The sequence below is a fragment of the Pangasianodon hypophthalmus genome, chromosome 29, assembly GCF_027358585.1.
Source record: "Pangasianodon hypophthalmus isolate fPanHyp1 chromosome 29, fPanHyp1.pri, whole genome shotgun sequence".
NCBI lineage: Eukaryota > Metazoa > Chordata > Actinopteri > Siluriformes > Pangasiidae > Pangasianodon > Pangasianodon hypophthalmus.
The window spans coordinates 5,620,333-5,645,143 of NC_069738.1; the positions used below are offsets into that span (position 1 = coordinate 5,620,333).

The 24,811-nt window shown below is 38.8% G+C and overlaps 2 protein-coding genes across 2 annotated transcripts in view; one reads left to right on the plus strand and one right to left on the minus strand.

The window, feature by feature from the left end:
- The window catches only part of myo1g (myosin IG), a 39,755-nt gene extending 29,855 nt beyond the window's left edge, over positions 1-9,900 (plus strand). The window contains exon 22 of the mRNA XM_026942427.3: positions 8,784-9,900. Within this exon, the coding sequence (XP_026798228.3) occupies positions 8,784-8,943 (160 nt within the window). The 3' untranslated portion in view covers positions 8,944-9,900. The remainder of the gene's footprint in view (positions 1-8,783) is intronic.
- Positions 9,901-19,883: 9,983 nt separating this feature from the next.
- On the minus strand, positions 19,884-24,064 carry si:dkeyp-92c9.2 (uncharacterized protein LOC571482 homolog). Its single transcript, XM_026942148.3, has 2 exons — positions 23,747-24,064; positions 19,884-23,320 (listed from the first exon to the last, which is right to left on the minus strand). Exon 2 carries the CDS (start codon positions 23,180-23,182, stop codon positions 22,220-22,222), a length of 963 nt encoding a protein of 320 aa, XP_026797949.1. The 5' UTR covers positions 23,183-23,320; positions 23,747-24,064; the 3' UTR covers positions 19,884-22,219.
- Between the last annotated feature and the right edge of the window lie 747 nt (positions 24,065-24,811).

The following is a 24,811-nucleotide window of genomic DNA, read 5'->3' on the forward strand; positions in this document are numbered from 1 at the left end:
TTTCCTCAAAAAATAAATAAAATTTAAAATAATTGTGTTTTTCATTAACAATACCTTCAAGCAAAATGAGAATATTTCAAATATAAACAAGCTGTGTGTCCAGGTTTTTGTACTTGTCGTGATGTTTCGTCTCATAGTGCAGTCTTATGTTATATTCTTTAATTATAGCCACATTAGCTCCTCAAACAAGGCACACAGGTTTACCTTCAATGTCAACAAACAGGTACTCTGCCTCCCATCTGTTTTGCAAGTCCACTTTTTGTTTGGCCATTTTGTTTGGGGGGTGGCTAGCTTAAATGTCACTGTATAGGCGCTGACCCATGCATTCACCGCTGACCATCGATGAGTGTGTCATTAAAGCAGCAGGGAGGAGGGGCTGGAGCTCACAGCTCTTTGCTGTGTGGCAGATGTTGCAGTGCATCATGGGATTTGTAGTATGAGTGGTGTGAGTGCGATTTACCGGCGGGCTATTAATAATAGACATATGAAATTATCTCGGGGGCCAGATATATTTGTATGGTGTATGGTGACTTGTGATGGACTTGCACCCCATCCAGTGTATTCCTACACTTACTGAAGAAGAAGTAATTTTTTCGAATATACAATAAATGTTGCTGTGCAACCTTACAAACACGTCTTCCACAGTTACACTGGAAATGTCTCATCTCTTCTCTTGGGCACATGGCCCTGATTAATCATGATTAATAGATAAAAAAAAGCTAAAAAATATGTTAAAAGTCAGGAAAATTGGGTCTGATATTTCAGAGGAGTCAAAGCCTTGATGAATGTATCATCATGACATGTGTTAGTTGTTGGTGTGAGGGTCTGTGATGCACCATATGCATGTGACGCACTTTCTCAAAGCCCACACTCACTCACTCACTCACTTGATCATTGTTTCTCATTAGCACTGGTTTACTAAAATGTGCATCCAAAAATAATGAGTCAATCAAATACAGTACTACTTGTTTTTAGACATTTTTTACAAAGAGGGCCACAATGAGTTCTTGCTTCATTAGAAAAGAAATGTTGTCAAATTGTGTGTTTTCTTAAATATTTTTTTTAGATTTTAAAGATTAATCTATTTTTTAAAGCACGAAGAAGCATACATATTGTAAAATGCATAGAGGACTGTGCTGAATCATTATTAGATAGTAGTCATTAACAAACATACTGTAGATTCGTGTTCCATATCCAAGTATGTATCCCATATAATTCTGAAGATGTTGCAAAAAACATTTCTCTCAGTTTTAAATAATGTAAATTTGAGTAATATGTACAAGCAGAAAAATGTTGTGTGTTTGATAACCTATAAGATAACAACAGCACTTGATGGTACATACCATGTAACTAAATACGTACATCACTACCAGGCAAAAGTGCAAGGAGAGGAAGAGAGGGCAAAGAGCAAAAGCAGAACGGAGGAGGCTAAGATAAAATCAAGGGAATGTCAAAACAGCTCCGCTCACGTGGTGAAATGTCCCAGAGATTCTCTGAACCCAGCACTGTCCCCCTACAGACAAGAACCTGAGCTCAGCCAAAAGTGTCTGAAGTTTATAATAATAATACGATACATACTCATTGTGTCTACACTTATTGACCATTTTATCAGGTTCACATAGCATATAGGTTATTTTGTTGTGTACAGTTACCAACTGTAGCCCATTTGTTGCTATGCACAATATGTTAGCCTTCTATACAATGTCTGTTGAAGGAATTAAACCACCACAGGACCTCCACTGAGCAGATATTATTTGGGTGGTGCACATTCCAACTACAGTAGTGACTTATGTTTAAAAAAAGTCAATATTCACACAGGGAAAGTTAGTTGTATTCAGATTCAGGTTCCTCAGGTACTTAAGTTGATTTTCTTACCATTGTATAGTTGTTCAAAACAGGGTTTTATCAATAGCATCTACACCACAAACACTTGCCTTTAAATTAAAAAATAAGAGGGTAGAAAATGCAGACTGAAGGTTGTTTCATTTCTTTGACAGATCTCATTTGTTACTCTTTGCTGATATGATGTAACATAAAAGCAAGAGACAATTTAAAAATGAAATCTCAATCCCGAGAGGATCAGGAAGTCAACAGTCATAGGCTTAAAGTAGGGAATGCTGACATTTTTTGCATAGCAACTATTTGTATTACTTTGAACTGTTGGATACACCCCCTCATACACTGACTCCAGTAGTTTGTTGAGACTATGACACAAAGACATCGCTGTTACTGTTAAACTTTTATCAGATCTTGTGTGTGAACATGAGCTGTAAAAAAAACTTGGATCATTTCTGGGAGGATCTTCCCCCTTCAGCACTGTTGAACCTTAGGGAGTGCATGTGATATGTGATGCACTATTTTTTGTGTGTGCTGTTTGTGTGTGTGTGTGTGTGTTGTTTGTGTTGTTGGTATGTGCAGCCACAGTGATCAGAATAATCAGCTCTTTTGTTGCTATGCCTGACATCATCCCCTGGGGCTTAGATTGTGGAGATTGTCTCTACACGCTGTGTGTGTGTGTGTGTGTGTGTGCGCGCGTGTGTGTGCATGCATAATGCTCCTAGAGAAAATAAGGACCTGTTACATGACCTTCATCTGATCACTGGTGTCACATTACTTTAAATCTTTCCAGTAAAGTTCCAAAAACTTGTATAATCTATTTCAAGGTGTGTTGAAGCTGTTCTGGCAGTCCATGGTGGCCCAACCTTTTTATGTTCATGTCATTTCCTTTCATTTATCACTTGTCTGTACTTAAGACAAAAAAGTGTGTGGTTTTTTTCATCAGAAATGTCAAATGATAAGCCATTTTGTCCTAGAGGTTCATCCCTACTTCCCTGACACACACAAACAGAGATTCAAACAGGCTACTCCCCTGAGGGGGTCGCAGATGTTCCTCCATCCCAGACAGTGGTTGCTTGGCAGCTCAGGAAGTGTTAATTAGGGCAATGATTGGGTGAGCTGTGTATGAGTGTGTGAGGCAGGGTGTGTATGTTTGTTGCTGAAACTCTGCAGTCTTTAATGGGTCCTTCCGGACTCCTATGAATGTTGAGGTCCTTTAGGGGGTTTCGGTCTTGACATATAAAGAACAGCATTATTCATGACCACAACACTGGCTGCTTTTTATGAGTTGTTTTTAAGAGCTTGTTAGATAACCTAACCTCTCACACATTAACCTCTCAGAGTCATATGTAAATGGTTTTAGCTGGCACCTTTCATGCTGACTTGGTTTGAACATTGTGGCTACTGATTTTGGAGCTCAGAGAACTTTTCTTAGACTCACCATTTTCAGTTGACTCATTATGTTCTGACAACGTGTAATGTTTCTAGCAAATGATTTTCCAGTAGTCTTGATATGTATTCTAAATGGATTCTAGTGAACTGGAATGGTCTCTGAGGACATCCTTTACAAACCCAGGAAATGTGGAAGGTGCATTAATCAAGACATATAGCAGTACTATATATTCATAGTACCCTGTCTATATATGCCAAAAGCTATATCCTTTTTTTCTGAACAAAGAAGCAGAACTGAAACTGATATGGAATGTCTGATATAGTATTGTTCAAGGACATCAGCTATATGCTTTTCTATGACTTTGTCCTCAGCAGGGGATGATCTAGGCAGTGTATTGTTAGACAGCAACTGTTAATCAGTGGAACAAACATCGGATCTGTAAGAAGTAAGACTTAGCTTTGCTGAAGACCTCTTGATATTTGAAGTAGCAGAGGTTAATGCTGTAGTACCAACAGAAAGAGAAATACAAAAATCATAACATTAGGGAGACAAGGATAGAATTTTCTATTCTAACCAGGTGATTTCAGGGTTGTGGGTTTGTAGCCATGGAAAATCCTGACACAGTGCAGTAGTTAGCAGACCTGGTAACAAGGAAGGCTTGGGCTTGAATATGGATCAGTGTCTTTATTGGTCATGCCTAAAGCTGCAGATGCTGCGCTGTATTAGCCTGAAAAGTTATCACTTCAATAAACATCATTACTTACATAACCCCGAGATGCCTAGCTAGCTCAACACTGTAACTGTTATGGGTTCCTTAATGGGTCCCTTTGGAAGGATAATGTTGGGCCAGATTGATGGACACAGCAGAGATGAACTCGTCCGAAGCTGGCTGCCAGAACACAACCAAAAATCAACCTCAATGAAACCGGATCTTAGGCGTGATATGGATCCGAACTGACAGTCAGGCTATTTGGGAGCTAAAATTAAAATGCTGCGCAAGTGTTAGATTTGATTTGGTGCATCACATTTGCCCAAATTCTAAATGCATTGAAAGCTGTAAATGTAGTTGCAGGTTGTCTGCTTTTGGCCCGGAGTATGCTGTCCGTTGCCACAACTGGCCCCTGCATGCATAAACTCTAAACTCAAACAAAATTGGTCCAAAATCATCTGCCTCCCATGGAGCATATTCCAGCATCATCTCTCTCTCTCTCCCTCTCTCACTCACTTCTTCAGCTCATCCTGCATCACTACCAGGACAAGTCAGACATCTGTTACTCAGCATTGCCCTTTCCTTTCCTGCTCCTCGTACTCTTCCCCCACCTCTCCTGCTGTGACATCCCCTCATTATTTGATGATTTCTCACCATCTCCCTTCACTCTGTCATTCACGCACGCACACTCTCTCGCTCTCGCTTTCTGTCTGTTATGCTTTTTCACTCCCTCTTTCATCATATCACTTTTACACTCTTGTCAGTTAGAGGTTGCAAATCCATTTCTGGTCCGTTCACTGCCTTCATAACTTCATGCTGGCAGATCATCTCCTGAAAGCCAGTTGTCCTTTTAGTAAGCAGGGGGTTCAGTGAGAGGGATGCTGGGTTTGGACAGGGCATGCTGATGAGAGAAGTTTTTTGACAGGAAAGAAGAATGCCTTTCCTCTCCTCTCATCTGCTCTCCTGTCTTCTTTTCTTTTAAAGTCACAGAGAGGAATTGCTGCCTCTCCAAGGTCAGTTTTTAGTGGTGAATCACCAGACCATTTTGATTAGCAACAACAGACCTGCAGAAAAGGGTAGTGGGTATACTCTGGCCTCAAAATAGCACCGTAATCTTAACCCTTAAGTAAAGCACTTCCAAAAGAGTATTTCTATTATACTACGTTGCAGTACATCATTGGTTTTCACCATCCTTTTATCACTCCTTCACATCTTCACACTGGTTCCCTGGTCTCACTTAGTTTTTATTTAGTTTTTAGTTTTTATAGCACTGCAGGAAAAATTCATCAACTGAGTTCAACCAAACAGACACCTAAGAGACTACAACATCAAACCCAGACTCCTGTGAGAACACAAAAACAAATGCCATGATGAGGCACATTGATGACTTCGTGGTGACAGCAGGGCCTCAGGATGATATCTGCTATAGCTCTGCCAGTCTCTGAGTGGATTTTCAGACTGACAGATGAAACCACAACAGCTGAGCTCATGGCATGGTCCAAAAAGCAGAGGTAGAGAAAACAGAGCATGACATTATCTCACTGGAGGTGTGCTGCTGTTCGCCCAAAACTTGCCCCTTATTTGGAATAGGGCACCAGAGCCACATGCTCACGCTGTCAGAAGAGAGAATGTATTGTAAAGACAAGGATATAGAGAAAGGGCAGAAGGATGACACCTTAATGAGTAATGGCTGTGTCCCAATTCTGTTTGTGTGCCTTCCAGTGCCGCATGCAGCCTCTCATTGGCTAACGAACACCATATCTCAGAGATGCAAATGAGGAAAAGCAGGTCAAAAGAAACACAGACGTGCTGCATTGAGAATATCTGTAGTGCTTGTGTCTTAATGATGACACAGCTGCTCTCAGAACAGCATTTTCACTTTCAGCCTTAGATGGAAAACAATATTAACCAGATCACTGATGTCAAGTGGGTGAATTTTTCAGGGGTTGTGTGTTTGACATAAATATAAATGGTGAGAACAAGCACAGTGGGTTGTGAGCACTGAGCAGCAGGGAAAGTATAGAGCAGAGGTTGGTGGGTTTTTTTTCTTTCAAGATTGTGCAAAGCAGCCCACCTGCTAATAAGGTTACATGTTGCATGAAGTGTATGAGAAATTGAAAGAGTGAAACAGGGGCAATGAGGAGGCACAGGACTTAACTTCTCAGTTTATTAATTATTACTGTGGGTCTGTTTTAAATAGTTAATTGTGAGTCTAGTTGTGTTTGAAAACACACTACATATTCTTTTTATTTTCTCTTCCTTTATTTCTCCTAGGTTTTGATTTATGTCTTACATTGCTGGCAGAATTTTTTATTTTTCAACAATTGTCATTAAATAGTCTATGTTCTTTATTTTCTTGCAGTTGAGAGTTTGAGGTCAAGGAAACGCTATGTTCATTAACATGAGAGTCTGTTCGGTTTTTGTGCACCTCTGTGTGATTGCTTTACTGCTTTCATTCATCCATCATCAGTAACTGATTTATTCTGGTCAGGGTCACAGTGGATTAAATTACTAAGTTGTTTATATTTTGAGAAACAGAACCAAAGATGTGCATCAGAAAATATCGTGGGCAGGTGCAAACAATAATAACTTGGGGAGCAGACGGGATTGGTCATAATTCCTTTGGGAATAATGCTGCAATCCGTTGTACTCAGTACTTGGAAAGTTCCAAGTTGCTGCTTTGGCTCGGGAAAATCAAGGATGCCCAGAGCATGGTCATATTTGTATGCCCAGTCTCTGAATTTAAGATCTACATTAATTATTTCTGAGCAATTAATGAAAAGAAATGATGCATAATTTAGGTCAACAGTCTTCATCTTTCCTAATAAAAATGATCTGTTACGATGGTCTTATCATGTTAGTAAATTTGGGTTGAAATCAGCAGAATTACATTACAAATCTAAACTTACAAAGCTGTTAAAACCCCTTTTCGCAGAAAACGACATATCAAGTAAAATCAGATTTTATCAAGTAGAAATTAATGCAAAGGGAATTCTGTTTGCTACTGACTATAAACAGAAGGTGGATGGTGCCCAACTTCTCGATTTGGAATTCCGAGTTCAATGACCATTCCATTCCACTTTTCTGTGTTGGAGGTCAGGTTTTCCTTCCAAGTACAATGGATTGCAGTATTATTCCTTTGGGTGGGATTGGGAATAATTAAAAAAAGTCCCATGCTGATTAGTTATGGCAAGCTAGTTATCTAGTTAAGCGCAGTAATACAGGAAAAGAAACGTGTATAAATTCCCAGGGAGGAGATGACTCTGTAGCCATAGTCCTTATTCTCTCCTGACAATGTTTTTGATGTAGCACATTAAGGTTTGCGACCTCAAAAAAACAAACAAACAAAAAAAAAAACCAGCAAGTCTTTTGCTAACATTTAGGCTATAAACTGTGGATCTCTCCTTGCATGTCATGTAAGAATATATTATTTCAGTCCGGCTGGCATCTTTACTTTCTCTCAATATATTTAAAAGACACTTTGCTCCACACAGTTCAGGCCAACCAAAGAGCTGCAGTGTTTTCCCCAGTATCCAGCGAATATGATAAAGTGCGTAGTGCTTTTAGGAAATGGGGACACGCACTGACACCCAGTGTCCTAGTTTGCCTTTTCTGGCCTAAATGTCATATTATTTTTGCCTGCATCAAATGGGACAGTTTCAGCCCCACATTATGCTATGTGAAACACTTACATAACAGCCATATGCACTCACACACACTATTATATTGCGTACTAGAGACTTAATGTGGTTAATCCTGATAAAACAACCCAAACATCTTCTCTCATAAATCTAACCCTGAAAATAAAAAAAATATATAATCATAATGAAAAGAGGCAGCATTCTGTCTTTACTCATAACAGCTTGTAATAAAGTATTCCTGCTAATGACTTTTTCTGAAAAAGTGAATTGTGATCATACTCAGAGCAATAATAATAGCGAAAAACAGAACTGTTGAAGACCTGCTTATAGGTGGAGAGAACAGGAAAACAGGAATAAGGCTGAGACTGAGTCATTTTTAGATGGTGCATTTCTGCAGTAGGATGATTTTCAGATGCATAGAGCTAAAGTCACACTCACATGTGTGTTTGTGTGTGTATGTGTGTGTGTGAGATTTTGTGTGCGTGTGGGAGTACTACAACCAGCAGCAGCCTCTAAATGGCCATCAGGATATTTTTGTAGTCGAAAGTATAGACCAGGTGCAATGCAATTACAGAAATATTAGCTGTAGTTCTGAGATATGCTGGATATTACAGTGAAATATGACTCAAAAGGAAAGGAAAGCAAAATACAAGAAACAATATGTAAAACGTTGACATTGTCTGTCAGTTGCGGTAATTCACAGAGCTGCACACTGCATTGCCTACCATCGTTTTTTTTTCCAAATTGTTCTATGTTCCTCATTTTTGCATTATATAAAAAAAACAAAAGAATTATACTATGAAAAATAGGCCACCTATATAAGGACACAACTCACTGGTGACAATTTCATAATGCTTTTCTGTGCCAACTATCTATCTATCTATCTATCTATCTTTTAACAAAATGCTTTGGAATTACTTCAGATAATGTTATAGCAGACAAAACACAATAGCAATAATCTAGACAAACAGTCAGGGTATTAGGGTTCCTTTTCTCACTATTAGTGACATTAGAAATATAATCGATGCATAGTACTGTTTTCTCTGTATATTTATTAAGGAAGAATTAACTTTACATATGGGTGTGATGGTCAGGTGTCCACAAACTTTTGGCCACATAGTGTATTATATGTATTACATCATACTATTTAATCATCTTTTGTTATTATTAATGATGTGTGTACTTGTATGTTTGTGTATTACAGGGTGAGAAATAGTCCTCTGACAGTTAAAGTGTGCTCCACTGGCGTCCAAGTGCACCTGAGCGGAAAAGCCAAGACCGTGACGGTGGAGATGAGGCCCGGGCAATCCACGGTTGACTTCAAGAAAAGTCGCTCAGGATTCACTTTACTGCTTCCTCCTTAGTGAAACGGTTCCTGGTTGGCCAGAATGTCTCTGACCATGATGTATGCGATCATTACAATATCAGGGAAAGAATCTTCTCTCAGTGAGAAGAAGTGACTGCTGAAATCAAGACTCTCATAAGAAGGCACTTTTTATATGCATATTAATCAATTTTTGTTAGTAAATGTGTTTATAGCTTTTAAGGAGTGAACATGATGGCAGTATTATTGCTTTATCAGGCCAATTTTCTCACTGTTTTTAGATTTAAAGATTTTCATAATCATATGGAAAAAACTCGCTGTGCAATTAGTCCTTGCCTATTTAATGCATTGCTATAGGATGCCATGTTCTTAATATGATTGGAGCAGTATTTATATAAAAAGATATATTTTTGTTCACTGTATTTGTATAGACTGATAAATGATCATCCATTGTTTTTAAACATTAACATCAGTATTAAACAGTAACATATGTATTAAAAGATTAAAGGAGCTACTATGTTCAACATAATTTTATAAAAGAGAGATGACGTTCAGTTTGGAACGCTCATGGAAGGTTACAATGCGTTAAAACACAGCATTGTTGAATTCTTATATCTGACTGGTCAGAAGGTGTTGGTTAAATGACCATAAGAGCAGCTCTGACAGTAGTGCCAGTTATAATTCAAATCACCGGTTAATATTAATGCACTCATTCTAATGTTATTGTTTCTATATTAACTACATTATAGTCTGATCACACCATCCCTTCATTTATTGTTTTCCTAAAACACCAGTGTTTCATTCCTTAATTGACACTCCACTGACAGCTGTATTGAAAGTTCGTTCCACTAAATTTTTTTATGTTGTCATTTGTTTCAAATGTGGGAAAAAAATCACAAGATGTACAAACAGCAAAACTAATTATTAATATGATTGAGTTGCTCCAGTTTGTGACCTTCAAAAGAATGAAGAGAATAAATAATATGCCATTTGATGATCAGAAAGACTTTTATTGGCCACGTAAGATTTCACTTACACTGAAATGTAAATTATAAGATTATAAATATTTTGGTGCAGGACAATGCATTCAATATCCACACCTCCTTCTCTAGGACTGACAAGAACTGAGGCTACACATCCTTCACTGAGAAAAAGAATAAAAAAGAAACACAGTGGTAACTAATAATAACGAAAGTAATGACAAAACTGTGATTCAGACTTTATTGTTACAGACACATCCAGATCTATTCAGTCCAGATGTCTCTTTATCAGTAAAGTCCATTTACATGCTGCTTTGAATCAGGGCAGATGTATGATAAAGACGTAGACAGGTACATGATTCATTTATCTTTCACATCACTAGTGTTAATATCAGTGTTGTAGCTTGTAAAGTATAGTCTTTGTGCTTTGCAGTCTCTCACTTCCATTCACTTTCATTTTCATTCTGCCTTTTCACACATTTTCCTTCCCGACGTGGGACGCTTTTATCTCCTGGGTCATCAGGGATTGTCGTGAAACAGAAAACCTGCATTATTGTCCTCATTGGTGGCTAGTCTGACTTGTAGTTCAGAACTCATTCAGAATCAGATCAGATCAGAATTCATTCTCACTCTTCTATAGCAACCAGCTGCGCAGCCAGGAATAAATCTTCCCTCGGCATCAACACTTTAACACCAACTACAAAAAAAATATGACTCATCTATGAAGCTGGCTGGATCACAGGTTTCAGCCCTGCATGTGTGAATCCTGGGCTGGATTTAGTCTTTTGTTTATGCTGCATGTTCTCTAGTTTCTGCTTCTGATACACTTTTCTGGCCACAAGCTTCAGCATTCTATTTTCTTCCATGCGCCAGTGTGAGTCTGAGTAAAATTCTCTCTTTATGTCAAAGTAGGTAGCTTTTGACCACGATATCTATCTATCTATCTATGTATCTATCTATCTATCTATCTACTTGTTCTTTCTTTCTTTCTTTCTTTCTTTCTTTCAGTTTAGAGTTTTTCTCAGTTAATTGCTGTTCCTGCAGACATTGTGTCCCATTCTGTTCTTTGTTTGTTTGTTTGTTTGTTTCTTTCTTTCTCTCTTTCAGTTTTGAGTTTTTCTCGGTTAATTGCTGGTCTTGCAACCGTGGTGTCCCGCTGCTGATTCAGAACTCAACATCAGTGTCAGTTTCGATTCCTCCGATCAATAACGTGCCTCTGTCAACGTTTAAACAATCAGCCATTTATTTTTGGGATTTCTTGTCCAATCAATCGAGTATCAGCCGTGACAGCACGTCCAATGGCAGGGCTCGCTGAGTGAAAAACCTCGGCTGTGTCTTATAACAGGCTCCTTGTTCTCTGGGTGAACTCGCAGATGCTACACACAGCTGTGAGAGTGCTATCAGTGCTGGGAGAAAACACTCCTTTCCTACTCATCACTTGTTCTTTGTACCACAAGTTATTTTGCCTTGTTCAGCACATATAAATGTTTTCAGACTACTAGCTGTCTAATTCTTTAATGATTTCTTCATATTCACTGCACATAAAGTTTCATGTTGGAAAATGATTTTTTAGGACTGTTCACTTCACAGTTTTTCCTCAATTTCTTTGGCACATTTCCTGAAACATTCTTAAAATGATCAAATCTTTAAATCTATTGCCACATCAGTTAAACCAAGCAATAATTTAATCCGAGTCACCAAAATGAAATGCCCCTTTATTATTGTTTTAGCATGACAGTTTTCAATGAACGTTTGTTTATCTTGTTAGCCATTGACAACACTGTACTGTAAAGATGAATTTCTCTTTAGCCACTTGATCACAATAGTATAGCTGTCAAATCAAAAGCCATTCATTTTTAAATAAATATATAACATTTTTAAACAGCCACATATTTAAACAAATATGCATTCATACTGTTTCAACAGAAATGCATGCTAAATATTTTTCTTTTGCATTCTCAATTGTTTTTTACAGTGCACTGTAGTAATGTAATGTAAAACAAAATTATTACAAATATTGTACTTACGATGATCTATAAGAAAAAAAAATACAGTAATGCTTGTAACAGTACAGTAACCGACAATTACCTTTCTTCCTATACTTCATTCTGATGTTCGTGTAGGTCTGGGCAAAGCAGTTCATCCACTTCACACCTAATGTTCTGTTTCACTATACAAAGTGGGAAAGATCATTTCGCATTACACAACCCCTCTCTACATGCCTCTGCTGTGATGTCCTCATATGCAGCATCCATTGCTTCCAACAATGACATGTTGCCATAACGCCAGTGGTCATAAACTTTCCATCTCCAGGCAGAGAAAAATGGATCCTCTTCTCCAAAACTTGTGGATGGTGAAAGATAAAATTGTCCCAGACTATTACTACATATTTTAGTAAGTCATTCCTGTCCAGCTCCCTATCATTCTCACATAGCAAAACCAGATTACTAATGTTTATGCATTATATGTATTTCACAGTTTTGCCTATTGACTATACTATCTTGCATGTAAAGATTGACCACAGTGATCAATGCAAGAGTCAGAGTAATCCAATTCAATAGAAAAGCTTTGGTGGTATCAGTTTTGAGCTCCAAGGCTTACACGATGCATCAGTGTAACACATGAGGACAACTGCAATTAGTATTTGCTGTAAAGTTTCATTTGAGGACTGTGACAAAGCAATTAAGAAAAACTCTAATACAAAAAATAATAATAATAACTGTCATGTTGCCCTTTGTGTTTAAACACAAACTCCATTTCCCAGAATCCTTCTCCAGACTATGAACTACAAGTCATGCCTTCTAATCACACACACCCGTTCCTAATCACTGATTTACTACAAATACACACCACAAACCTCATCTTTAAATTCATGAGTATTCACATTTATATTGACTGAACTTGAGAACTTGAGTTATTTCACAGACCCCCCCCCCCCCCCCCCCCTTTTTTTGCATAAATGCATGTGATTGGATGCAACAAAAAATCTGCTACAGGAGCCGTGATAGTTCATGCTCAGAAAACTAACATCAGTCCTGTTGTCATTCCTGTTATTTTCAGAAGACCCTTACCCAGATTTAAATTTACAAGTTCTCTAAATGATAGAGGTTCTCCTATCATCAATGAAAGCACCTTGATTTTAGCCTTCTACACTTTCTCTAGTTCCTCTTTCAGTATCTGGTACTTCTCTAGCCTCCAATATTCCTTCTTGTGGATCATGTCAGATTTCTGTTTGTGTTTTCATGTTTTTGACCAGTTTTGGTTTCTTTTTCAGGAAGACATGGCACGCTGCTTTCAGGTCTCTTTTAGTACCATTGCCTTGCTTTATAGACTTTTTCATGGTGGAATAAGACTGTCTCCTCACAGAATTCACTTTGGCTATTATACCAACTCCATCTTTCCCTCCACTTCTGTATGATCAACCCTATGCTCTAAGGTCATGCCATTCACATCCTTCGCAATTCTGACACTGCAGAAGTTTGTATCAGGAGGCCCTTTAGACCAGACAACAAAGGACGACATGGATACACACTGCTGAGGTGATTTGTGTTCATCAGAGAAAAGAGGGAGGAGGACAGAGTTAAGAGTTAGCATTAAGGAGGGCAGCCTGACCATCTGCACCAAACCTCAGCTCTACAATTCCTTCTTTATCACACCTCCTCCACCTCCTCCTCCTCCTCACCCGTTTGTCCTTTAGGAACCAGTGATGCATGGTTTTTGACTTCAGTCACTGATGTGTCCTAAAAACTGGTGTGACCAAAAGGAGTACCAAAGCTTTGCTTCCTGATTTATTTTTACAGCGATGTTACAGCTGTCAGTTTTGTTCCACTGTGTTCTTCAGACAAAACTCTGCAAGTGCTTCTGGTTTCACAGTAGTGTGGTTTGTTTTCTCACTCCAGAAGAGGAAGCTGCTCATAGAATAAGATGGTGAAGTGTGTATATCTAAAACACAACTTTTATTTGAAACCACCAGGATGAAGCCTACTGGAAAATGACAGCTATAAATACAGTTAAGATTAAAATGACACTTATGATGAGCAGTAGAACACTTGTGCATGCTGTTATAGGAAAATAATCAGTGATGAGGTGGTGTGATGCAGCCAGTTGGGAAGTGGAGTTATTTTTTACCACCCTGAAGTTATTATTTTACAATAATAGCACATCCCAAAGTGTTTTATTCCCCTTATATCACAGCAGTTTGCCAATGGCAACAATTTCTCCTTTATTACAGAATGTCACATTGTACTTTGCATCCGATTAGAGTTACATTTAATGTAGTGGAAAGTCTGCAAAACAAGTTAGTTCCTGTTATTAGTTCTAGTCATTAGCTCTGAGGGTTACAAAACAGTGACTCTGAAGACTCCTTCCAAAAATGCTAACTAAACATCTCTTCACAGACAATTTCACCATATCAACAATTACACATTTTTTCCCAGATTTTTTAAAATCTATTTGTGCGGAATGCCCACCAAGAGCATTAACATAAACGTGTGAGAGCTTTTGATAAAAACACCAATCAGAATTGAGCATTCAACAGCACTGTGGTATAAATATTCAAACACCACTGAATAAATTGGCACTTTAGAAGACAGTACTAAATGTACAATGTTACCACATTCCAAAAAAAATAAAAAATCCAGAGTAAATAATAATGATTTATGGTTACAGTCGTCACAGAGAGTGTTAGCAATAATTTTTATTTAGCCTAATCCAGCTCCCACCATAAATTAACTCCCCAATATATTAGACTCAGACCTTATTTTAAACCTTATAGAAAGCAGAGTGCTGTCCCCTGTTAAAGCCATTACACAGAGCAATAAAAAGTGGCCTTTGAGAGTTGAGAGACGTGTTTGGATTCAAAACATGTTAAAGCAAATGGCCATCTGCAGCGCGTGGCCCTGCACATCCAGCCAGCTTTTCACCCAGCGCAGATTTACAGCGCAGGGCCTGTGCTGCTCACACAGACAGCCGGCCTAAGTGTGTGTGTGTGTGTGTTAGTGTTGTATGGACACAATAGCAGTGTGTGTTTCACACACGTTGAGGAGAGAAGGGCTTTAGAGTGCAAACAATAAGCACAGCTAACAGGTGTGCAGCTGGGACTCGATGTAGAGAATAAAGCGTTGTTCCCTTATCAGTCATGTTTTATAGGTTAAGAATACATATCTGAAAAACAGTCGAATTCTCATTGTTTAATAAATTGACAAATGGATGTTGTGTCTGCACTGCATATTAAAAGCTCTAATTTATTATGAAACCAAACACAGAACTGTACAAAATTAATATTGCATATTAATAATATTGGTCAGAAGGTTTTAGCTGCAAGGTATACCCACATCAACAAATTTAAACACTTGTTTATAACAGTTTCTGTGAGGAGATGTTTATGTAGCATTTTTGGAAGGAGTCTCCAGTGTCAGATCTTTGTAAAAGTCAGAGGTAAAGGAACAAACTTGTTTTATGGACATTCCACAATAATACATGTTTGTAACTATACAATGGATTTAAAAAGAATGATGTCATTTAATAAATAATAAATTAAAACATTTTTTAAAAAAGTTATTTATTTATTTATTATTTATGTCGCTTATTATTTTCCTATATCACAGTGATTAATCACAATTATTCAGCCAATTTAGGAAGAGAACAGTACTGTTCTTTTAACAGAAACAGAAATCCAAGACATTTATAAAAGTAAAGAAATGTTTGTCACATTTAGAAAGAGAGATAAAAAAACCTTTGAACTGATATGATTTTGATTTGATCACTATTATTACTCTACACTCCTTTGACCTTTTTTGTGATCACGAAGGAAAAAAGCATGAATTTAAACACACTGAACAGAAGCAGAGCAAGAAGTGGTAGTGAGCTGAAAAATAGTGATTTTGATTGTTAGTAATTGCATTTTAGATCTGTCTTCTGGTTTCGTGTTTTGCATGATGGTCCTGGAGGCATTTCAACATGACATCTGCTTGAGTTGACTAATTCTCTCTACAGTGTGCTTGGCAAAACTGAAGTATGTAGTTGCACAGTTAACATTACAAATGTCATCATTAGATCTTTTTTTTTTTATAATATATAACTCTAAAATTTAACTGGCGGAATAATAGAATAAAAGTGCATATATATATATATATATATGTATGTATACATACGTATATATATTTATATATTACACACACACATACAAACATATATTTATATATTTCAAATGATACAATGAGGAGCAGATCTCAGTTATACTTAACAAAACACAGGAAGAAACCCTGTCACAAATTTGTGTACTTTATTAAATAATGAGGGGAAAACAATATTGTAATGATAATTCACGTTTCATGTCTGTATCAGGTTGCTAGTTGACATTAAGATTAACATTTAAGGTTTCTTTATTGGACTCGCTCAGTTGTAGAGCACATAAAGATTTATCGTGGGATATAACGTAATGACACATTTCTCTTTCCTAAAAAGGCTTTGTAGGGCTTGAGACACAACATTCTACTGTAAAGAAGAAAGAAGCAGGAACAAAGCAAAATTAAAAAGCGTTTTGAACTCGGCAGTCACTCTGAATCCTGAACATCCAAACACTTCACAATATATACAGTCTTGACAAACAGTTTGCTGATATATTGTAGATAAAGATCGTTTGATTACCATTTGTCTGAGATGGTTCTCAATCACCCATTCCTGGTTTTATTTTATAATTATACCACAGCACTGTTGAATTCTTGATTCTGATTGGTCAGAAGGTGATTAATTTTCTATAGTAGCAGCTTGACAGCAGTTCTGACTGCAAGACAAATCACAGGTTTATAGTAAAACACTCATTTTAATATGTTATTGTTTCTGTAGTAACTTACACAGGGACTTTTATGGCAGACACTCCATGTATACAGATTAAAAAACGTGTAATTATTGATATGGTGAAGTTTTCTTTGTTTAGCATTTTTGGAAGGAGTCTCCAGTGTTAGCACTTAGTAACAGTCAGAGGTAATGCTGTAAATTTATGTTTTCTGCCACTGGAAAGTCTTCAGGACAGAGGGCTTTAATCGACAACCTGACAAGCTGTGTTTTTGTGTCTTCAAAAGTGAGACAAAAGAAAGGTTGTTGAGGGAACGACTTTATACCTGCTATAACGTAAGTGATACGAGGAAGTAATTTGTTTCGTGGACGTTCCACAACATTCAAAGTATAAAATCTATAAACAGATAAAAAGTATGATGTGTCATTCTTTAATAAATAGCGTTGACAAACAAACAGGACATTTTGGAACGTCTTGTTATAGGAAAATAACTGAATTTGCAGTGGTAAAAGTAAGTCCACTTTGTGTCTGGCTGCACCACACCACTCTGTCATTGAATATTTTTATATAACAGCACACCCCAACTGTCTTATTCCTTACTTTAATCACTGTGGCACCTTCCAGACCCTGTAATACTGTATATCTCAATGGCTATACATTGTATTAGAATTGAAATGTGATGAGAAAGATCTGACGCCTACTAAAACCATGATACATTCTGTGCTTTATATTCGGAAGCCTAGGGTTAGTTTTGCAGACGAGGATGTGTTTTTAGAAATACAGGATGTGTCTTAAACAGATGCAGTGGTTAAGCTGTGTGTGTGCATGTTTGTATATGTGTGTGTGTGTGTGTGTGTGTGTGTGTGTATGCACGCACATTGGTCAGTTACTCTAACATGTCTTTCACACCCGGCTAATGCATATCTTAGTGTTTCTGTGTATCTGTTTGAAAAAGTGTGTCAGAACGTGTTTCTTAACACTATTTCAGAAAGGTTAAAGGAAGTGAGAAAGACAACAATTATGGCACTTCCTTTTTTGAGCTCCTAAATCTCGAGACACACAGGCACCTCAGTTAACAATCTGCTTCGTGTTTCGCATACAGAACAAACACATGGGGGGAAAGTCCAAATAAGTCTGAGATACCTTTTGCAACATTATTATTAATCAACAGAATGATCTATAATCAACACTAATACTGCTGACTTCAGTTCTCCAAGAACGGGGATAAACATCATTTTAAGTTGTCATACTTTTTAAAAAAAAAAAAATGAAGAAAAAAAAAAAACATCCGCACCATCACAGCAGCAGTACACAATTCATACTCTATGTACACTTTTTTTTTTTTTTTGCTACATAGTGACATATTTACATTTCATTTCTACAGGTCTGCATGGACAGACACTCTACACAGTGTCCTATTCAATTCTACTGATTTATACACATAAATATGTAGCAGCAGTGAAAACATCAATGTAACCACAACTCATGGAGTAATGGCACCTTGCAGTGCGGAGTCGACCTTAAATACAACATAAATCCTGAGTCTCTTGCTGAGGCCAGACGTATTTGTGCTTGAAGAACAGCCATAGCATGGAGCAAAATGTCCTCAAGTCTATCCAAAGATGCACTCTTTAATAGCACCGTCCTGCCTTTGACCCTTCAGTAGTCTTTGAATCCATTCTGTGGAGTGTCTTTAAAATTTATGAAGTCTCTGGTACTATTTTCAAACAAAATTTTTCAAAGATAGGACTAAGGTGTGAGAGGCATTCCACAAGGGTACATGATTGGACCGTTTTAATTGCCATCAGGTATGATTGTTGATCCAGTTGCGTGATCATCACCATTCTGCTATGAGTACAGAGGAAATGGCTCATGAACATCACTGACACGACAGCTAAAGGACCAGATGTTTGATTTCCCATGACAAGCCATAAGCAGACGCTGGCTTATAATATTTTATCCGGTGGTCTGGACACTCAGACATGCTGTGTACACAGCTAGTCTAAATACCTAAAAGTCTACAGAGCTGCTGTATGGAATAGATACAGTGAATAAACAATTTTAAGGCAAAGATAAACCCCAGACCATGAGGTAATGTTAACCAGACATGAGAATCCAAGTGGAAGCAGAAGTCATTGCAGAATCAGCATTCCCTAACAGAGCCCTACACAGCTCTTACAGAGGGCCTTCACATATCAGCCTGAGCACGAACATCACTCCGTCTGTCCTCTCCCTGCACAATGAGGCTGATTTTGAATCAGTTTAAGCAGGCCAGAGACAAGAAGTGTGTGTTTGGGGAAAGAATGTGAAAAGTGATGGATTAAATGCAACAGTGTGACAGCAGAACACCTGAGATTTCAAATGCATGCTATAAACATAACTGTATGAGTATAAACAGTAACTGTATTGTAAGTTGTATTGTATAAACTGTATGAGTCATCACACAGACTATTCCTGACTGTTGAACCCTTTCACTCACTCTCTCCTCTGCCTTTAGGCTTTTGTCTCTTAGAAACCTAAAATAATGTACAGTAAACAGGCGCTCTGAGCTAGGCTACAGCCTCAGGCGTTACAAATGAGTTATATCCATAATTCGTTATCGAAGCTTTATAGTGGACCTCTGCCCATGTGAAATATGTTAATACTGAAATATCTGTGTTGTGTTTAGCGCTGCTGAATCACTCTCTTTAGTCAGAGGTAAAGCAAGGGGTCGAGTGCCATTGTGGGTAATGTAGGAAACCATTGATCACAGTGAAATTAGTCCAAAATGTCGATTATAGAATCAATTTACAAAATAAATCTTGGATGCCACATGAAGATCACACGTTTAAAAATCATTCAGGGTGGATATATCTTTAAAGATGCAGTTCGTAATTTTCTTTAAAATTATAAACCTATAATTTTAAAAAATTTTATTAAAAAAGGCAACTTTGAGGGGATAATGTTGGTCGCAGAGAAGAGGAAGGCTTGTCAGTGTTTTAACTGCAATGAAATCACAGTCAGGCTCACAGAAGGCTCTAAACATTACAAACTACTCATTTAAGAATCAAAACTCTCAGCAATTCTCTGCTTCATATGTAAGCACTGGCCAACTGCAATGGTGGTGTGTGGAATATCCGGATATTTCTGCTTAAATGATTGATTTTTCCAAATTACGGCCACCCCCACCCCACCCCACCCCACCCCCACCAACCCTGAGCTGCTTTTCCAGGCTTGGGAACTTTGTTGGAAATAAGCATAATACAGCCTTAAGAGTCTCACATCGATATCTGATAATATTATGCAGCAAAACTTTGCTTGTTGTTTTCAGTCATCTGCTGCTTTTTAAGTGTTGGCTGTTCATATGGATATTATATAACTGCACTGCTAGGCATCTGATCGAGAACAAGTGTGTGTCGGAGCAGGCGGTGGTGCTGATGACCCAGGCAGAACAAACAGAAATCTCTGCTGATCTGACTCACATATATGCTGCATTTTCATCTTTTTGTTCTTGGCTGGGGTAGAAAGGAATTAACAGATTATCACTGTGTGTGTGTGTGTGTGTGTGTGTGTGTGTGTGTGTGTGTGTGCGCACGTGTTTTGGCATGAGTACTCATCTAAATCTATTGTATGAGTAAAATGCCTAGAGTTTAGAATAGTCTTTTTTGTATTTCTGTGTGTATGAGTAGGCAGGGTAGAGGCTGATGCCTCCTGTGGCACTGCAGTACAGCACAATCAGATTAACGGTTAACTGCAAAGCCACGTGCTGCTCTCTCAAATTCATGATCTGACCCACAACCGAACAGCTATACCTTATAGATGCAGTTTAGCCATGTGTCGATGTATAATTACTTTCTTTAAAAAGTATGCTTGGAATGAAAATTTGAGAGAAGTCTATAAAGGAACTTCTGGACACCTGTCATTTCTTTTTATATCACTTTTGCTTTCTATGGTTTTAAATGAAGCCTTGCTTTATTCAAGAAACTGAAATGAACTAAATATTACATGAACAGGGGCTCGTCTGTGAGTCTGAACATCAAAATGAGTATTTGAGTATATCTTTAACTTGCATACAGACAGTTTGGGAAAATGGTTTTCAATTTCTGTTGGGGAGGGCACAGACAAAAGCTCCCTGCATCCCTGAAAATCCCTGTGTCCTCTCTGTCAGGACACACACCTGGACAAAAGTCAGCTGTGCGTGACCACAGTGACCTGACAGCTTTTAGAAATGCCTGAACTCATCTCTTCAAATTCCCTTCACCCAGAATACACTTCCTTCCTCCCTGTCAAAAATACACACACACAGATTTTCGCTGACCACCAGCCTTAGTTAGGTACTGCAGGAGAGAACAGACGCGTGACACAGAAAGGCTTGGAATTAACATACCGGCCAAGCGGTATGGATTAGCCCTGCAAGATACAAGTGCTGTGTATCTAAGTGTGTGTGGGTAATCTGTTAATCTTATTAATGCCACAGCACCCTAAATCTGGACTCATAAAACAAAAGGAAGGACAACACAGTACCAAACTGTTAATGGACATCCACACACGCGCACACACACACACACACACACACACACAGTGCTTCCACTTGGATTTTCTTACAGAAAAGTCACATTAAACAGCTGATGAATGTACACAACTCTCTCCTGAGGAACTGATCATAGTATGCTAATTCTTTACCAACTCTTAGCCAAAACATCAAATTTGGTGCACTGTCAATTTGGTTATGAGAGAAGTCATTTTCAATTTTTAATAATACCTCTTTTTGCTATTGTGTTGTGGAGGATGGTGTCAAAATGCAGATTACCCACATTGGCTAAACTCTGACTTTGGGGGAAAGTGTTCTCCATTGGTCTTGTCCTATGAAATGTTCACAGAAAACATTGTGGTCTGCTAACACGTTGCCATGGGATAGATGGACTAACTAGTGTTTCTTCCATGAAGATGGACAGTATCCCAACACTCTGGATAGACTACCCATTGGTCAAGTATTATCAGGCGTGTGCCATTCATTATGTGGATAGTTTTAGGCTGAGATTTAGGCTTAAGAAGGGCTCAGGTGGCAGACTTGTGGCCTTTGTCAAAGGTGAGCAGCCTGATGTCTTTAACATCACACGGTTTCATCTCTAATCTGGTGCTCCCCCTTAAGAAAAAGGGGAAAAAACTGCATCCCAAAACCGTATTAGGATCCATTGCAGTTGGTGAAACCTGCTTCCAATCTACTGACCCGATGCCATTTGATCACGTGTCAAAATGCAGACGGATTTGCAAAAAGTCTTCAACATACTTCACTTTCAAGGCACCTCAAGTCTGTCTGAAAATGAAAACAGATCCACTATCCAGTTTTAAGATCTATGAGGTCAATATCAGAGTTGAAACAAGGTCAAGTGCCCAACACACTGTGACCCAACGGTGATGGACTGATTTAGAGTGACCCTACAGATCTTTACACCACAGAGGTATTAAGAGACACTGATTCTTCAGAACAGGACTTAGAGAAGAACACAAAGGTTACTACTGGGGATGCAGTGAAGGAGGAAGTTCCACTCCCTCTCCACTCACCGATCCAGTAATCGTCCATAATCCTGCAGTCCGCATCCACCTTCGCTTTTCAGTTCCGCAAATACCTGAGTGAAGAAATGTGGGTCCGCGTTGATGCGCAGCATCTTGGCACTCGTGGCATTAATAATGGCCAGGCATCGGTCCCAAAATGCCTCCTTGGCTGCCTCCACCAGGAAGGGCTTGAGTGGGTAAGAGATCTCATTGCCCATATATGAATAGGACAGGTAGAGGCAGGTGAGAAGGACAGCTTGGAGTTCGTGTTCTGAGGAGACCACCTCGCCGTCCACTACATCTCGGCACAACATATAGATGAACACTACGTTCGCTGGCGTCACGAAGGCTTGGTCCTGCCAGCCCTGGAGCAGAAGTGAGCGATCTACAGCACGTAGCCACAGAACCGGATCAGAGGGGGAAAGGAGCTTGAGTCGATAACATCGTGCACATAGAAATTCACCCAAACATCGCAGGAGCTCGCTTGTAGATGCTTGGACAATCACACGTTTTGGAGAAGAGTTTCCGTGAGAAACCTTTTTGACTGAAGAAAGCTGCTGTGGTTTAACATAGCCCAAGTTCAACCCCATTCCCAAGCCCAGACCTGCTGGAGCTTCATAGCTGGAAAGGTTCGCACACGAGAGGGACTTTTTTACATTCTCTCGGTTCAGGTGTAAGACAGGGTCCTTCTGGTAGATGTGGTTGTTGTTGTGAAGTGGAGCTCCAATGGCTCCTTGGCTGGTGGGAAACCCTTTCTTAGAGGAACCCCGTTTCTTAGTGGAGGCCACCAGACGTTTCCAGGTGAGAGCAGGCAGGAAAATAGATTGTCCGCGTGATTTGAGCCCATGCTCCTTCTGAGTGGTCAAAGAGCGGCTGCTCAAGCTCGGGTAGCGGCTGAGAGAGTTAGGCCGGTCATCATAGTAGTGAGATTTTTGGGGACCCGGAGACAGGGACAAAGCAGTGCCCATGTTGAGAAAACTGATGAGTCTTAAACACTAAACTGAGTGGTGGGGTCTCGTAGGACGAGTCCTGATGTCAAGCAATTTTTCCTTCAGTGGCTGAAATCCCTGAAGCCCAGACAGGGGAGGTAAATGGCATGGACGTACCTTAAGAGAATCATACAGAAATTTAAATTAGTCAAATAATACAAGTTAAAATGAGTGATATTAGGAGAAAATGGGTTCCTTGTTACTTTATAAATTAAAGAGCTGAATCTCAATGTTCATTTCTGACTGAAGACAACAGGTGTATGCGTAGAATTTCTCAAGCCTATGTGTGTGAACCTATAGTTTTTAGCATGGTCCCAGTCCACACTGTAGCAAACAGAGATTTTCAGAACAGCAAATTCAGGACCTTCTTGGGTGCAGCTGGCATCAGAAACCACATCAAACTAACTAAATGCATATGCTTTTTGCAGTTTATGCTTTTAGTAGTCTGCATTCTGTGTAAAATATGTTTTCCCTAAAGAGATCAAATCATTTCTACACTATTTATTTATAGAAAAGAAGAACCTGAATATGATGCTCACTTACCCTGATGATGTCCAGCCAACTCCAGTGCGGATGCACAGGTCACTCCGACTTACATACACTCCTACTGCACTGAAGATGCTGCTCCTGATAAATAATGTCAGTCATGAGCAACTCAATAAAATAACCACTTCACTGGACGTGAACCTGAACGTGTCACTTGCTCCACTTTTTAAGTTTTAATTTCCACAGACAGGAATGAAGCTTTCAGAAGAAAAGCTCATGCAGCACTGGCAGATTTTTTTTTTTTATAAATATATATAAAACCGCAGGAGAAGTCCATGTTCCGAGAACGCGAACTTGGTCCTGCACTCCTTCATCCCTTTGTGCAGAAACCAGACTGAACAGCGCGCATCTGAAGGCGCGCGCTCCCGGTGCTCAAACTCATGCACGCGCGCCACCGACTGGCCGGTAATGGTACATAGTTTATAATGCACACTTCCAGTTAATATGGCAGGTAAAACATAAATCAATAATAATAATAATACCACCACCACTTCTGCTACTACTACTACTACTACTACTAATAATAATAATTTAGGAAGATGAATGAAAGAATGAATGAATGAGCCATTGGGGATAAAGCAATGTCATGTTTTTTATTTGTCTTTTCCCATTGTATAGTACGTGTGTTTACAGAAGAAAATGGTTGCTATAATGTTACAAATCTCCCTCAGCAAATAGCATTATTATTACCTCTTACTTGAATTATTTACTGCTGGTTTTAATATTGACAAAAGAATATAAAATATGTATTACAGGACAGCCAAAATCCAGAAGCTGTGTATCATTACTACCATCTAGTGGCAACACTTGCAGTTGGTTTTAGTATTTCATGTCACAACATTTACATTTATGGCATTTGGCAGACGCCCTTATCCAGAGCAACTTACAATTATCTGATTTTATGCAACTGAGCAGTTGAAGGTTAAGGGCCTTGCTCTGCCAGTAGAAGCAGCTTGGGGGTGCTGGGATTTGAACTTTCAACCTTCTGATCAGAAGTCCAACATCTTAACCACCGAGCTACCACTTCCCTAAGCTACCACTTTCACAAGGTTCCAAAGCTAT

Excerpts from the sequence above, each read along its gene's own strand:
- si:dkeyp-92c9.2 (XM_026942148.3), bottom strand. The coding sequence starts at position 23,182 with ATGGGCACTGCTTTGTCCCTGTCTCCGGGTCCCCAAAAATCTCACTAC.